Below are 15,332 nucleotides of genomic sequence, written 5' to 3'. Positions count from 1 at the left end.
TCCATCACTGAGAAAATTGTCTTAATGTTTCCCTCTTGTAAATAATCTTTCTCACTGCAGAATGATGGACTTGTTTGAAAATAGCCGTATAACCTCTCCTAGGTTGGAGCAACAGTTTAGTCTCTAAGATCACTGCTGACGTCTTTCCTTTGCTTTCTGTTAACGCACACCTGAATGCTTCGGACTAGCTGCTAGAAAATTGGTGCGTTTGATCAGCAGCACCTGGCTGCCATTTACTTCTCTTAATTCCTATAAAAGCAACAAGGATCCACTTAATTTTTCACAGGACTGCATGTAATCAGGAAACATGTCCTTAAACTGACCATCGGAGGATTCTGATAAACATTTGTTCAAAAGGAAACGCAACGCAGACATGATCAGTGAGCTGTAATGTGAACATCATCTCATTACATCTGAAACAGAAATTACTTGCTGAGAAACTCTTTCACATTATTGCTTCTCATATTTCGCTCTTTCTCGTCTTGAACAACATCTTCCAATCCTCATTCCTCCTATCTTCTAACCCGACTGACCTGGAAACCGGGATTTCCAGGGACCCCTGAGGGCCCAGTCTGTCCTCTTCTTCCTGGGAACCCTTGTCTGCCTGCAGGGCCCCGCTGTCCCTTGTTTCCCTTCTCACCTGGAGACAGGAGCAGCATTCACAGGAGGTTATGTTGATGTTACTGTCAATAATAAGAGTGCTGGGAGACAGCTGCACAGACTGGGACTCACCTTCGATATCCTCCACTGTTAAATCTCCTTTCTGTCCTTTAAAGCCTTTGACACCCGGCAATCCGGCCCGACCCTGTAAACAAAGCAATCAGTCAAATAAACAGAGCAGTGGTGGCTGCTCAGATGACCTCTGACCTTGTTGCTCAGTTGCTTTACCTGCTCACCAGTCTCTCCTGTGTCTCCGGGAACACCGTACTCTCCCCGAGGACCTGTGGGTCCAGAGGATCCTTGGAAGCCTGGAAATCCCAAGTCACCCTTAGGGCCAGGTGCACCTCTTAGTACAAGAGGAAGGCCACAAGAACAGCTGCCACAACTACCTAAAACACAGAAATTAGGGTTCGGATCGATCTCTAACCCTTATTGAGCACTTCCAGCAAACATTAGCAAAACGATCTGACTGATTAATAACGTCACTACGACTGGCTGTCCGGGCAACATGGACTCTACTTAAGGCCAACATAGGATGTCTTCGCTATAGACAGTATAACAGACGGACACAGCTGAAGGTGGCGACACCTGTTACTGCAAAAGACTTCCAGTTGTACTGAAGTGTATGGGAAAAGTGCCCTCTGCCCCCTCGCTTTGAAGACGTTAGTACACATTTCATTAACGCATTTACAAACTCATTCTTGAGGTCATTTTGAACAAAACATTAAGTCTGTTTTTATAAATTATGCTCATTCTTAGAATAAGAGAGGAAGGTTATTTAGGAGCATGCTCATTGGTTAATACCTCAGTCACAATTTGTTAGCCACAGCGTGCGGTTTCACAATCAGTCAGTCAGCCACAGATCGATAGATCAATCAGAATACGACGAGTGCTGGAGACCGTGAAGTCCTCAGCTGAAGTCTTAACCCTTTAAGACCTACCATAGAACCAAGTCCGCCAGAGCTTATATTATATTTTTACATGTTGTAGTGCCATTTCTGGGAGCATTTCAAGTTGCTATACATCAATACAAGCATTACAGTCTATATTTTAATAATATGTCTGCATTAAGTGCATAGTAATTACATAAATTGCAAAAAAAAGTGCAATAAACTACAGAAAAATTGAAAATCGTTTTTGTTTTTTTAACATATATTTCTACTTAGAGAAATTTAAGAGGCTTATCTCTGAAAACTGTAAATACAAAAAAGTTGCACAAACTAGTTTCCCACCGCAGGAAATTTATTTTGAGTGTCTTCATAGTTTTATTTTTGAAATACACCAATTTTATATACTGCAGGAAAAACGAAAATAAATATTATAATGCAAATTTGCAAAAAAGCAGCATATGCATCAAAATAAACTATTTCCAGCAGTGCAATATGAGTCCTCAGCATCCCAGAAACGACACAGAAAGTCATAAAGTCAAAGAAAACTTTTAAAAACACCAGTATAGGCTCATGAGGCCTTGATGGTAAAAAAACTACATTTCCGCAAAAATGACGTCACTTCCGGTTTCGGGCAGGTCATGGTGGACATGCGATAGCTCACGCTGACGTCGCCAACGTAGGAAGTGTTATGAACAGCTGATCGGATCAGCAAAGCCTGTTTCTGGAATATTATATTTTTGTTGCTGCAAGTGCTTTTTATGCAGTTTTTGCAAAGCTATATGTGGAAGGAAACTGTGACCGAGGACAAGCTGATGGCATAAGATGTAATGTACAACTCCTCCGGTTTCATATGCAAAAAAATTATTGCGCTAGCTTACGTGGTTGCAGTGCTACCGGGATTTAAAAGTAGTTGCGCAAAACGGAGCGTGCCCGCTCTGACCGGCTTTAAAGGGTTAACACACCAGTGGGTGACATCTCAAAGCTAAATCTACGTACCGTCTAAGGCTTCACAGCAACAACATGAGTGAGGAAGCAAGTTAAGGTTATGCTCTTCATAGCTGGAAATGGTTAGCTGGTAAGTTAGCATTAGCCAGAAGTTTCATCCAATAAAACTCATCTGGATAAAGTACAATGAGAACCTAAAGGAAACAGCTAGTGATGACTTTAGCATGGTGATGATACCTTTGGTTTCTGGCATTAAAAAGGTCAGATTGCCTTTTTTAAATGACTTTGTCAGTTGATGTTTATAAAATGACCGCTGCATGATTCACGTAGCATAATGTGGACAGGGGTGTTGGTACCGTAACAAAACTGTTGACCGATCGTGGGACAAAAGCCAAAAGCATTGTTCATCTTTTTAATCTCTTCTTTCCCCATTTAGCAAACGCAAACTGTGCTAATGTGACGTGGCCTGAGTGTGCACATATTTCACATTAAGGTTAAAAGCAGCTCATCAGTCTTCCACCCTCTAAACCTTTAACTGGTGTAAAAGTCACGATTTCAGTCAATGTCTCCAACAACTGACCTTTAATTCCCAGTGAGCCCTGAAACCCTGTGGGCCCGAGCACACCTGGGTCCCCACGTGGTCCTGAGGCTCCAGGGAGACAGTAGGTACCTTTTAAAGACAAACAGGAAGTCAGATTATTGAGAAAAAAAATCAACTGGGACAGTGACACATCCCATACCTGCTGTTAATATCTGCAGTCTGACCCTGCAGGCACCTACAGGTGTACAACACTAAGAGACAAACACTGTTGTCTGGTACCTGGAACACCTTGCTGTCCTTTATGTCCCCTGAATCCACGGCGCCCTGGTTTTCCAGGTTCTCCAGGTGTGGGTTTCTCTGTAGAGATCTGACCTGGATCTCCTCTGACCCCCTTGCATCCTGGAACTCCCTTCTGACCTACAACTCCCGGCAGTCCTGAAGAAAACAACAAAAACTATCATACTACCTTAAACATGAGCAGAAAACATCCTTCTTACCACAACACCGCTATGCTGCCTCTAATCAAGTTCATACCACCTTAAATCTAACCATGACACTTGAATCACCGTAGCTCAACTTTAAGATTCATTCAAGATTCAAGAGTCGAGGTCTTTATTGTCAGTACAACAGTATACGCAGTGTACAGCGCACCGAAATGCCGTTTCACCCCAAGCCCCTCATGGTGCATTTATAAGAATATAAAAAATCTCCAGGAGTTATAAAACTAGAAGAAATGGGTTGTGCAGTAGGTATTGAATACCAGCTTCAAGTTACGAGTCAGAGTATTGTGAACGAGACAGGATGAAGACATGTGCATTATGTAGATGTGTTCAGCAACTGAAAGTAACAAGAAGCTGAGAAAATAATCTCACCACAGCAACCTCATACTGCCTTACATCAGGCTGCTACCACCTTAAATCTGGCCTGATGAGTCTCAGACCACCTCACCAACTTCATCATCATTAAACCCCCCAAAGTGGTAGATAATGACCCAACGTTGTGGTCTCATCCCATTTGTAATCTGACTACACAAACTCGTAATAGCACGTAAAATCTTAAAAAACTCTCTGATACGATTTTAAAGCTTGAAACCATTTGAACATCAGGTAGGAAGCACCACCTCACCCACCCTCTGACCCAGACGCTGCTCCTTTATCCACAGCAGGAAGCTTTCCCTTTTTTTGATTTGACAGAATTTTATGCCAGACAGTTTTTCTGATGATGATTTATATCTGACAGGAAAGATCTCCAATACTCAGTGATAGCATATTTTTCCATCATATAAAGATGTTTCACCTGTGTCATCGCGCTGTGCTGAGATGTTTGCCAGCTCACATTGCTACAGAAACAGTAAAATATGCAGGTACTCACCAACTATTGATCTGCCAGGCGGTCCTGGGGAACCGGGTATTCCCATCCGCCCCCTGTCTCCATTAAGGCCGTGCGGGCCGGGTGACCCGGGATCCCCAACTAGACCTAGAAGACATAAAGTAGTCATTGGACACCAGAGAAGAAGAATTGTGAAAGAGCTGATTGATTGGTGCATTGATCCATACCGGTGTACGTGATCTCTTCCTCCCGGGGGGTGCCTGGAGGCCCGGGATCTCCCCTTTCGCCCTGAGAACATACAGAACACAACAGCTTTATCTTTACTGAGGTCATTTTGTTTACATGATACTAACCAGATCATCGGGTTCACAGCTTCTAGTAACAGAACATTTACGTCTGTGAATGGGCGAAAGGTTTCAGTGCTCTCACAAATCACGTGTCTGGTTTTTACTGATGATCTGGCTCTGCTGGCCAGGTGGTGACCACGCAGCGGGGAGGTCTGCAGCTGAGCGGTAGAGATCAGACGTCCGAGGTCATGGACAGATAACTGCTCAAAGTGTAGGACTTCAAGAATCTCAGAGTCCTTTTCACGATGGATGAATTTCAGTGATGCAGACGCTGCACCTGTCTGTGGACCATTTTACTGGTCTTCTGGTTAACTTCCTGCTCGTTTTGCCCTCGTTACCTTTTGCATACATTTTCCGAGTCTTCTCTCGCCCTTTGTCGTGGTGTGCTACAATGCTCTGTGCTCCTTGTTCCCTGGTTCCTAGTGTTTAGTTGGGATGGATGGGAAGCTTTGCTTTTATCCACAGTGACATAAAATATACAGGAAACAGACTGACCTTAGGACCATTTCGTCCAATCAGACCTGGGAGTCCTGAGCTTCCTTGGATTCCCTGAAAACACCAAAGAAAAACCAGACCTGATGATCCGAGGAACAGCACAGAAGTAGAAACAGGAATCTTCTGCTTTGACCAACCTTAACTCCTTTGTTCCCACGCAGACCAGGTTGTCCAGGGAGTCCCTGAAACACAGTTCGTTCAGCATCAATACCTCAAAGATCGATGACATCTCAAGTTTAATTAAAGTCTATAGTCTGATCAAAACTGCTTAATATTGATCGCACATCTTACCCTTGGTCCAGGAAGCCCCAAAATCCCCTTCTCCCCTTCCATCCCAGGTGGCCCATTCAGACCCTGAGACCACAATTCAATAAAAAATATCTGATCAGTAACAGTGCTACTAAAATGATATTTGGAGATGTGGGGCACAACAACCAAATGGGGTTTAAAAACGGCAGTTGAGTATCCTTCAAACACGAGATTACAGATGACAATTTTCAGGATGAGCGATAGTCCTGAACTCCGTAAATCGGGAGAATCCTAACCTTCAAGTGAGCCTGGTGCCCAAGAATCGAACAACAAAGAGAACTTCAAGTTCCTAAATAAGATATTTAACCTACCAGCTGTCCGTCAATTCCACAGGCTCCTTTAACCCCCCGGGAGCCCTGAAATATCCAACATATCCAGCATGAGAAAACCGAGAGCAAAGCCTCCCAACAACAAGAGATATCAGAAATCAACATTTGCAACATTTGCTATTTAAAGTTTAACAGAAAACAGGAAGTCCCCTTAAATGTGCCATCTGATAGGCTGTAACAGAGTGAGGCTCCACCTACTTTGTCTCCTTTGATGTAGAGGTCTTCGGGAGGGTCAACATACTCAAAGGGCCCCGGAGGTCCCTGCAAACCCTGATCCCCCTGTGGACCACACAAACTGCTACAGTCCTGGCACGGCACATACTACACAGTACTGGTGCGTTGCTCTTGCTGCTCTATTACTGCAGTAATTGTCAATGGTGAAGTGCAATTTATACAGTTTGTAGTGAAATGAAAACAGAAGGTAAATCAGTCAAAGCAGAGCTCTGCCCCAAACGAGTAATCTAATGTGACTTTTGCACAGCGCTATTGCCTCGCGAGGCTGTTCACAAGCTGCTGATTCAGTTAAAAGAAAGGGGGCGTGGTTGTACCTCATCTCCTTTCTGTCCAGGCAGAGATCGACCTCTTTCCCCCTGAAACGCACAAACAACAAATTCTGAAATAAAAGGTCAGAAAACGCAGTCTTTCAAATTACTCTGACGCTATTCACAATACTATCCTCTACTACGTGCACATTACTTACGGGTGGACCTCGAGAACCCGGGCTTCCAGGTACGCCCTGCACAGACAGCAAAGATTTCATTATTGCAATTAATAAAATAATTCTTTGTTTCTCAGCTGAATTTGTAAGTTGTACAAAAAACTGTCTCCAACTTCTTGTGTAGCTTAATTTTAATGGAGAGACATAATGTAACGCCAAAAACACAGAAAAAACACGTTACAAAAACGTTATGAATTGAAGTTTTTGAGCCCCTGCAACACCCAGTCTGGCTCCCGTACAGGGAGCTGAGACGCAGTTTTTCTAAACATGGCGTCTCTGTGGCTTTTAAACCCCAAAACACACTGCGCCAAATATGTGTCCACCCCAAGGATCGGGTCGCCGACACAGAGTAACATAGTGTACGCTGTTAAGTGCCAGGATTTATACATCGGGGAAACCAAACAAGCTCTGGCTACAACACAGAAGAGCCACCTCGTCAGGCCAGTGGACCTTCAATGATGAGGACGTAACATCCTGGACAGGGAAGTTTGAGCAGTGTTCATTTACTGGATTTACTTACCTGGATGATCAAGCATGCATCAAGACTCCCATACAGGTTATATCTGTGCTTCAAAACCCCAACGTGGAACAGTAGAAACCTGAGACCAGGTCCCTTTAACTGTCCTCAACTTGAACACGTGACACCAGATTACTTTCTTCAAGCAGTAAATGTTAACTGGTGACTCACGTCTTGGCCTTTTGGTCCTGGAGAACCCAGTGCTCCCTTTGATCCCGAGAGGCCCTGCTCACCCTGCAGACAGACAGACAGAAACCTGAAGGAGGACCACTACAAGTGAACGCTTCCTCTCTGTAAACCCGCTGGCATGTGTGTCACATGACAGTTTGTTTACTCACCCACAGACCGGGATGTCCACTGGGCCCAGCATCTCCCTGTCAGACAGAAATGCTTTGATTAATAAGCCAAATCCTGATCCTAACCTGCAGCAGTACAAGTGTACTTACAGTCACTCCAGGGTTACTGATGAAATACACCGCCTGATCTCCTGCATATCCTTTCGGTCCTGGAAAACCCTGAAGAATTAAACACCACAGCGATGGTCAAATAGTACTGGACCAAAGATACAGTGGGAGGCAAAGGTTAACCTTGTTAATAGTCATTATTTTCCTGTATAAATCGTTGTTACAATAAAAACTGTCAGTTAAATATATCATACAGGAGACACAAGTTTATTGGATTTACAGAAAGTGTGCAATAATTGTTTAAACAAAATCAGGCAGGTGCATAAATTTGGGCTCCACAAAAAAAGAGATGAAATCAACATTTAGCAGATCCGCCTTCTGCAGCCTCTAAACGCTTCCTGTGGGTTCCACTGAGAGTCTGGATTGTGGTTGAAGGTATTTTGGACTGTTCCTCTTCACTAAACATCTCTAGCTCATTCAGGTTTGATGGCTTCCGAGCATGGACAGCTCTCTTTAAGTCACACCACAGGTTTCAATAATATTCAGGTCTGGACTGAGATGAATGTTGTACTTGTTCCTCTGCATGAAAGCTTTAGTGGATTTTGAGCAGTGTTTCGGTCGTTGTCTTGTTGAAAGATCCAGCCCCGGTGCAGCTTCAGCTTTGTCTCTGATTCTCCAGAATCTGCTGATACTGAGTGGAATCCATGTGTCCCTCAACTCTGACAGGATTCCCAGTCCCTGCACTGGCCACACAGCCCCACAGCGTGATGGAACCAGCACCATATTTTACTGGAGGCAGTAGGTGTGTTTCTTGGACTGCTGTGTTCTGTTTCCTCCATGCATAACGCCGCTTGTTATGCCCAAATAACTCAGTTTTAGTTTCATCAGTCCACAGCAGCTTATTCCAGAATGAAGCTGGCTCGTCCAAATGTGCTTCAGCAAACCTCAAGCAGCTCTGTTTGTGCTGTGGGCGGAGCAAAGGCTTCCTCTGCATCACTCTCGCATACAGCATCTCCTTGTGTAAAGTGCGCCGAATGGTTGAACGATGCACAGCGACTCCATCTGCTGCAACATGATGTTGCAGGTCTTTGGTGCTGGTCTGTGGGTCGACTCTGACTGTTCTCACCGTCGCTTCTGTCTCTCCGAGATGTTTCTTGGTCTGCCACTTCCAGCCTTAACTTGAACTGAGCCTGTGGTCTTTCATTGTCTCAATATGTTCCTAACTGTGGAGACAGACGGCTTAAATCTCTGAGGCAGCTTTCTGTGTCCTTCCCACCATGATGCTGAACAATCTTTGTCTTCAGGTCATCTGACAGTTGTTCTGAGACCCCCGTGTTGCTACTCTTCAGAGGAAATTAAAAGAGGGAAACTTAAATTGACCCCCTTAAATACTCTTTCTCATTATTGTTTTCACCTGTGTATGTAGGTCAGGGGTCACTGAGCTTACCGAGACAATTTGAGGTCCAATAATTAGTTCTGAAGGTTTGGAATCAATAAAATGCCAACAGATTTATGCACCTGCCTGATTTTGTTTAAACAATTCTTGCACACTTTCTGTAAATCCAATAAACTTCATTTCACTTCTCAAACATCACTGTGTGTGTCTCCTGTATGATATATTTAACTGACAGTTTTTATTGTAACAACGATTTATACAGGAAAATAATGACTATGAACAAGGTTAACTTTTGCATCCCACTGTACTGCAGTACACTGAACTATCCACACACAGGCTCACAGCAGTGTAAGACGAGAAAACCTCATCCTTGTTCTCTCAGGACTCTAAAATCTGGATTCTGGAAAACTGAACGTTTCTCCAGCTCTGATTATTTTTACTGTGGCCTTTCGTGACCTCCACAGTGAAGTGTTTGCTATCAGTGTTACTGTCATTTCTGACCAGTTCTCCGTCACGTCCTTGTTCTCCCGGAAGTCCAGCTTTCCCCTTCTCTCCTCTAGTTCCATTACATCCATCCAGACCTGGATGTCCTGGACCTCCAGCAGGTCCCGGGTGTCCCTGGACACACAAACACAAACTGATGCCGAGAGCAGGACATCACTAGGTCACAGCTGACTGAGCTAAGAGGCTGAGAGGGGCGGGGCTTCTTACCGGAACTCCATCCAAACCTGGAAAACCAGGAACACCAAGAGATCCCTGAAACCGTAAACAACAAGCAGACGGTTAAACTGTTCTCCACACAGCTCCTCAGATACCATGTGAGGCCTAACAGAGCTCCGATTGGTCGGGCAACAGAAACAGTATCTCGTCTTCAGAGGGGTGTACTACAAAGCAAACTATGTTTTCAGTTTGGATGGTCTATGTGTAAAGCTCCTCTGGTGTTGTCTCTGAGTGGAGGTGCTCAGCTGACCGAGAGAGCTGCTAACACAGAAAGCCTGACTCTGTTAAAGCTGCGTTGCAGTACAACCCCGAGGGCAGAAACCATGTTCCTTCACCATATGTCCTTTCAGGCCTGCAGCTCCTGTTGGCCCCTCATCGCCTCTCTGGCCTTTCTCTCCTGGAGGCCCCTGAGGACCCGGGAAGCCCATGGGTCCATTAGGGCCCTGCAGACCCAGAGAACCAGGAGCACCCTGCAGGACACAAAGACACCTGTTAATCCTTTAAAAACGGAATAAATCTTAATAGAAAACATGAACAACATCAGGTTTCTATCGAGAGCTCTTCTAGGCCACCTGATCCCGAGGCTCTGTCACTACAGCAAGCACCACTTCTAAAAAATACCAGGACCAATTGTGTTTACATTATACATGCTTCCCTTAGGCAGCATCATTAGAAGACATAGCATACATTTTCACTGCTATGCTGATGACACCCAGCTCTATCTGTCCATGAAGCCAGATAACACACACCAATGAGTTAAACTGCAGGAATGTCTTAAAGACATAAAGACCTGGATGGCCGCTAACTTTCTGCTTCGTAATTCAGATCAAACTGAGGTTATTGTACTCGGCCCTGAAAAGCTTAGAAATATGGTATCTAAGCAGATTCTTACTCTGGATGGCATTACCTTGGCCTCCAGTAACACTGTGAGGAACCTTGGAGTCATTTTTGACCAGGACATGTCCTTCAACGCACATATTAAACAAATATGTAAGACTGCGTTCTTCCATTTGTGCAACATCTCTAAAGTTAGAAATATCCTGTCTCAGAGTGACGCTGAAAAACTAGTTCATGCATTTATTACTTCCAGGCTGGACGACTGTAATTCATTATTATCAGGAAGTCCTAAAAACTCCCTGAAAAGCCTTCAGCTGATCCAAAATGCTGCAGCAAGAGTCCTGACAGGGACTAGAAAGAGAGAGCAGATTTCTCCTGTTTTGGCTTCCTGTTAAATCCAGAATTCAAAATCCTGCTCCTCACATACAAGGTCTTAAATAATCAGGCCCCATCTTATCTGAATCCTTATCACTCGACAAACACGAAGCCGACAAACAAACTAAGAGAATTCAACTGTCTGCTCGAATCGGAACTTTTGAAACTGTAAATCATTCTCTGTCATATTAGTTCCTCATTAAATACACGTCACATTAACAAGCTGGCTCATGGTGTAAAGCGTCGCCTGTCAGAAAGTATGAGAACATATAAAACAATCAGGAGCGTAACTGAACCTGAGACGGACTCTTTATGAATCGCAGCACTGATGGCAGAGCGGGTGGACTTCATATGGTTTGATCCAGATGTTGGTCCATTCGAGTCCCACATGTGTAATGCTGTTATCTGACCATTTGAGGGCGGTGTGGCACCAAAACAATGACACCCCCCCACACACACAACTGCCACGAGGGGTTTGGACTGCTTATCATAAAAGATTCAGAAATGAGTGTGTCAAAAGCACAGCACTGTCCACAGCCACATCCACACATGTGCACAGGAAACAAGGTCAAAGGTCAGATTTACTGCATAGACTCAGCCCCTTGTGGTTCAAACTGAGTAAAAGCAGAGAGCGTTCCAGGATAAAGGGAGCGGCGCGTACCTGTGAGCAACAGGTGCCGTCTTGTCGCCCTCACTTTGTGTACACTTGGTTTGTAAGCCTGTTGTTAAGCTGAGTGATGGCGACCCTCAGTGCAGTTTCACTTTAACGCTCTGCTGCATTTCCAGAGCCTTTTCTTATTTTTATTTCTGGACTTGGAAGTGGAGCCTCAGATAATCATATTAGGGATTATTTCCTTTAGATGATATCGCAAATACAAGAATAGGAAACATGGAGTGTTACTAGCAGGCCGAGGTTTTCACTCACAGGGACGACCGAACACGTCTGAGCTCATTATTAGAAACACGCTTAATATGAAGATGCACCTCTGGACCAGGAGATCCACTAGATCCACTTTAACTACAAGGCTGCGTTTGGGCCATGTGATGAAAACAGATGCTTTTCTGAAACTAGGTCATTCGTTCAGAGGTGTGTAGTTTCCGGCTGAGGAAACATGAATATCTGTGAGGTAATGAGGCCTTACGAGAGCAAAACAAGCATAAAAGCCAAGAAGAACACATGGTGAGCATGTACAGACCGAGTCACCTGGGCAGGTGAGGAGAAGGAGGTCAGTGTGTTTATCGCATGATCTGGCTGCAAAGCTGCATCACAGTAATGTAACTGTAGTGGATCAGGTGTTGCAACAGTGACCAAAATTAGAGTGTTTTTGTTCACAACAGAAGCTGTGGAGACACCAGGTGTCTCCACAGCTTCTGTTGCAACAGTGACCACAGAGTTTTGTAATGACTGTAATGATTCACGTATCTGCACACATCATACAGTTGCTTCCATTTTTACCTGACGTCTTGACTAAAACTCCCCTGTGTCCAGCGTTAGTTAGAGCTCTGTGTTTGTCTCCAACATCGAGATGTTTATGATCCCTGATGTTATCTGACCATTGATCACTGATCAGATACACCAACACAAACTTATTGATACATCTGTGTTTATAATCAAAACCGATTGGTTTGGGTGAATCCGTCGATCCTGTGTGTGTGTCTGTAAGTGTGAGTGTGTGTGTCTGTGAGTGTGAGTGTGTGTGTGTGTGTGTCTGTGAGTGTGAGTGTGTGTGTGTGAGTATGTGTCTGTGAGTGTGTGTGTGTGCGCGTGTCTGTGAACCAGGGGCAGTGTACCAGGGGCACGGAGAAAAGTTGTCGTACCATAGGCACGAGGAGTGTGTGTGTGTGTGTGTGTGTGTGTGTTTAGTGTGTGTGTGTGTGTCTGTGAGTGTGTGTGATGAGATGTGACAGCTGTGATCTCTGTTAGTCCTCTCTCCATCCTCCTTTCTCTTAAACCGCTCAGCGTGAAATCACTGGGACAGACGCCTTCCCACAATCCTCTCTGCCTGTCTACTGCCCCCAGCTGTACAAACACACACACACGCGCACACACACACAGGAGGTCAGTGTGAAGCTGGACATATGCATGTTGTTCTTATTGCTGTTGTTAACTTGATCAGCTGATTGTCATGTGATGTTACATCAGCGGTTTGAATTAATTCATCATAACGTACAAACGAGCCTCAGTCCTGACGACCACGAGCTCTAACAGCAGTTACAGCACAACGCTATCCCGGGCTGGGATAACTGACCTGCGGGGACATGCTCCCTGTTGGGAATAAAGGTCCTTATAATCGGAATCATTTCAATTTAGGGTGAAAACTCAGGTTCAAGGTTCAGTTAAGTGCAAAGAAATTCAAGCAAGTCCTCTGAAGTGATGAAAACATGCATGTGTGTGAGTAATCTGCTGAGTCAGTTTAAGGTAAACAAGTGGTATTTAACACCAGCACTCCTCAAACAGCTCCTCATTTCACTGTGTGTGTGTGTGTGTGTGTGTGTGTGTGTGTGTGTGTGTGTGTGTGTGTGTGTGTGTCCTGAGCTGCCACTGAAGGAGTCTGAGGTTTGTTGACACTGAAGAGTGTGCAGCTGCGCTGTGGTTCGCTGCTGTTTGTGTGTGTCAGAGTTAGTGGGCGGAGTCTCACCCTTGCTCCCTTGGCTGGGAAACACTGACAGGTGGAGCAGTCCCGCCCACCACATGGCTCAGACAGGTCACCCTGGAAAAAGAGAACAACAATATTACATGACATCACCATGACATCACTGTATCATAATAAGACATCACCTCAGCTCAGCTGACGCCAGCACTCAGAGCTGTGACATCACGTCTGAGGTCAGCGGCCTTTGGTTTGAAACATGAAGCAAAGGAATCGTTTTTCTCTCCGATTCTCAGCCTGTCGCAGCGTCTCTCTCAGCACAGTCTGAGAACCTCTGAGCTCCCGTGCTGGTACATCACTGTAATCACTGTAGATGCAGTAAAGACCAACAAAGAGCAGCACTCGTGTTTATGCTGACCGTGTCACGCACCAGGTTACAGGAGTCGAGGCACAACCATTCATGAGAGCAACAACATAAAGCAGGCTTCAGAGGCAGGAAGGAATAATCTGGTTCAGCTTGTACCTGCAGCTTTGTGTAGCGTCTGAAAGTATTAATCTCCAGCCCTGAAAAAGATGCAGTCCCTCCGACGTCCAGCAGAGGCTCCAGCAGCGTGGATTCCTTCCTGTTTTTTTAGGCTGGGAGGGACCTGCTGTTAGCATATCACAGTTTGGGCCGACGACAGTTTCATCCAGCACATCTGTCTCTCATCTTCATCATCTACGGATTCAAAAGCCCAGCCGAAGCATCCACTCAGTGTCACTCTTCTGTCATCACCTCGTCACTCTGCAGCATTTAGAGTGATTTGTCCTCTTCTAATCTTTTCTTCTAGTACTTCTTAAACGCTACTTGCTTTAGCTTCTTGTGATGATCTTCCCTTGAGTCCCTGATTTTGTTGGTAGTTAAACTTGATAAATACTGCATGAGTGAGCCAGAAAGGGCACAACTAAACCCGTCATTAGTAGGGATGGGTACCGGTATCCGGTGCCATGATGGCACCGGTTCTGACATAAACGGTAGTAACCAGACCCGAAAAGCAGCGCACATTTCGGTGCTTTATTTTCCTGAGCTGTCAATACACTTTAGATTCTAGCCAATCATTCTACGTTTCCGAGGATAGTAGGCGGGTCCAGGTACGTACGTTCTTTTAGAGCAGAGCTACAGATTAAAATGCCCAAGGCGAAGCGGTCAAATGTCTGGATGTACTTCACAGCAAAAGATGCAAACTCAGCAGCAACAAGTGCTTTAAGCTGATACTGTGATACTGTCAAAGGATGGGTAACACCTCGAATCTGATGAAACACCTGGCGACGCATAGCATTTTGTTAAAAGCCGAGAAATGCGCTGTATTTGATAGCTTGCTGCGAGACCTCACACCGAGCACATCTACTGCGGGTGTGGTGCCTGTTATCTGACCCGGAGTTAGCAACACTCCCCCCACAAACCCGAAGAGGAGAGTCCTATGGCCCCTAGCCCTGCCAGTGTAGCAGAAATGATGAGGGATGATGATGCAGCAGCAGCCGTTCTTCTCTGCGTGAGTAGCTTAATGTTGTTCGTGTGTAATTTTCGTTGAGTAGGCTAACCACGTTATTACATTAATGCATGTAAGGTGAACTAGCAAACATCATCATAGCTACATGCGGCTGTCTTCTTGTTTGATGTCAGATGCTCCCTTCACCCTGGCCAAAAAGGCTAAAATGACCAAAGAAAAGTGGGGAAAACAGTTAACATGAGAGGTTTTGGACAAAGTTTGTGTTTTTTCCATTGATTAAGCACTGCTTCCAGCCAAGAGTGATACCATATATGCCCCATAGCTGCAGAAAGGCTAACATTGTTATCTTTTTACAAAAAAACAGTCTGAACATGAGAGGTTTTTGGACAAGTGTGTGTTCTCCATTCTTTAAGTACCGGTTTGAACACCGTTTTAAGCG

General features: G+C 44.9%; 1 protein-coding gene across 1 annotated transcript in view; it reads right to left on the bottom strand.

Annotated features, from left to right (window-relative positions):
• The window catches only part of col4a4 (collagen, type IV, alpha 4), a 34,489-nt gene extending 20,064 nt beyond the window's left edge, over window positions 1-14,425 (bottom strand). Inside the window, exons 1-21 of the mRNA XM_040039635.1 lie at window positions 13,452-14,425; window positions 9,936-10,070; window positions 9,592-9,636; window positions 9,382-9,498; window positions 7,527-7,595; window positions 7,419-7,454; window positions 7,252-7,314; window positions 6,546-6,581; window positions 6,394-6,435; window positions 6,044-6,124; window positions 5,828-5,872; window positions 5,499-5,561; window positions 5,345-5,389; window positions 5,208-5,261; window positions 4,593-4,653; window positions 4,408-4,512; window positions 3,316-3,471; window positions 3,076-3,165; window positions 889-1,049; window positions 733-805; window positions 534-640 (exon numbers count right to left, since the gene is read on the bottom strand). Coding sequence (XP_039895569.1) covers window positions 534-640; window positions 733-805; window positions 889-1,049; window positions 3,076-3,165; window positions 3,316-3,471; window positions 4,408-4,512; window positions 4,593-4,653; window positions 5,208-5,261; window positions 5,345-5,389; window positions 5,499-5,561; window positions 5,828-5,872; window positions 6,044-6,124; window positions 6,394-6,435; window positions 6,546-6,581; window positions 7,252-7,314; window positions 7,419-7,454; window positions 7,527-7,595; window positions 9,382-9,498; window positions 9,592-9,636; window positions 9,936-10,070; window positions 13,452-13,562 — 1,695 coding nt within the window. The 5' untranslated portion in view covers window positions 13,563-14,425. The remainder of the gene's footprint in view (window positions 1-533; window positions 641-732; window positions 806-888; window positions 1,050-3,075; window positions 3,166-3,315; window positions 3,472-4,407; window positions 4,513-4,592; window positions 4,654-5,207; window positions 5,262-5,344; window positions 5,390-5,498; window positions 5,562-5,827; window positions 5,873-6,043; window positions 6,125-6,393; window positions 6,436-6,545; window positions 6,582-7,251; window positions 7,315-7,418; window positions 7,455-7,526; window positions 7,596-9,381; window positions 9,499-9,591; window positions 9,637-9,935; window positions 10,071-13,451) is intronic.
• Between the last annotated feature and the right edge of the window lie 907 nt (window positions 14,426-15,332).

The sequence above is a fragment of the Simochromis diagramma genome, unplaced genomic scaffold (assembly GCF_900408965.1).
Source record: "Simochromis diagramma unplaced genomic scaffold, fSimDia1.1 OVJJ01000031.1, whole genome shotgun sequence".
Taxonomy (NCBI): domain Eukaryota; kingdom Metazoa; phylum Chordata; class Actinopteri; order Cichliformes; family Cichlidae; genus Simochromis; species Simochromis diagramma.
This window is presented reverse-complemented; position numbering and strand designations above follow the sequence as displayed.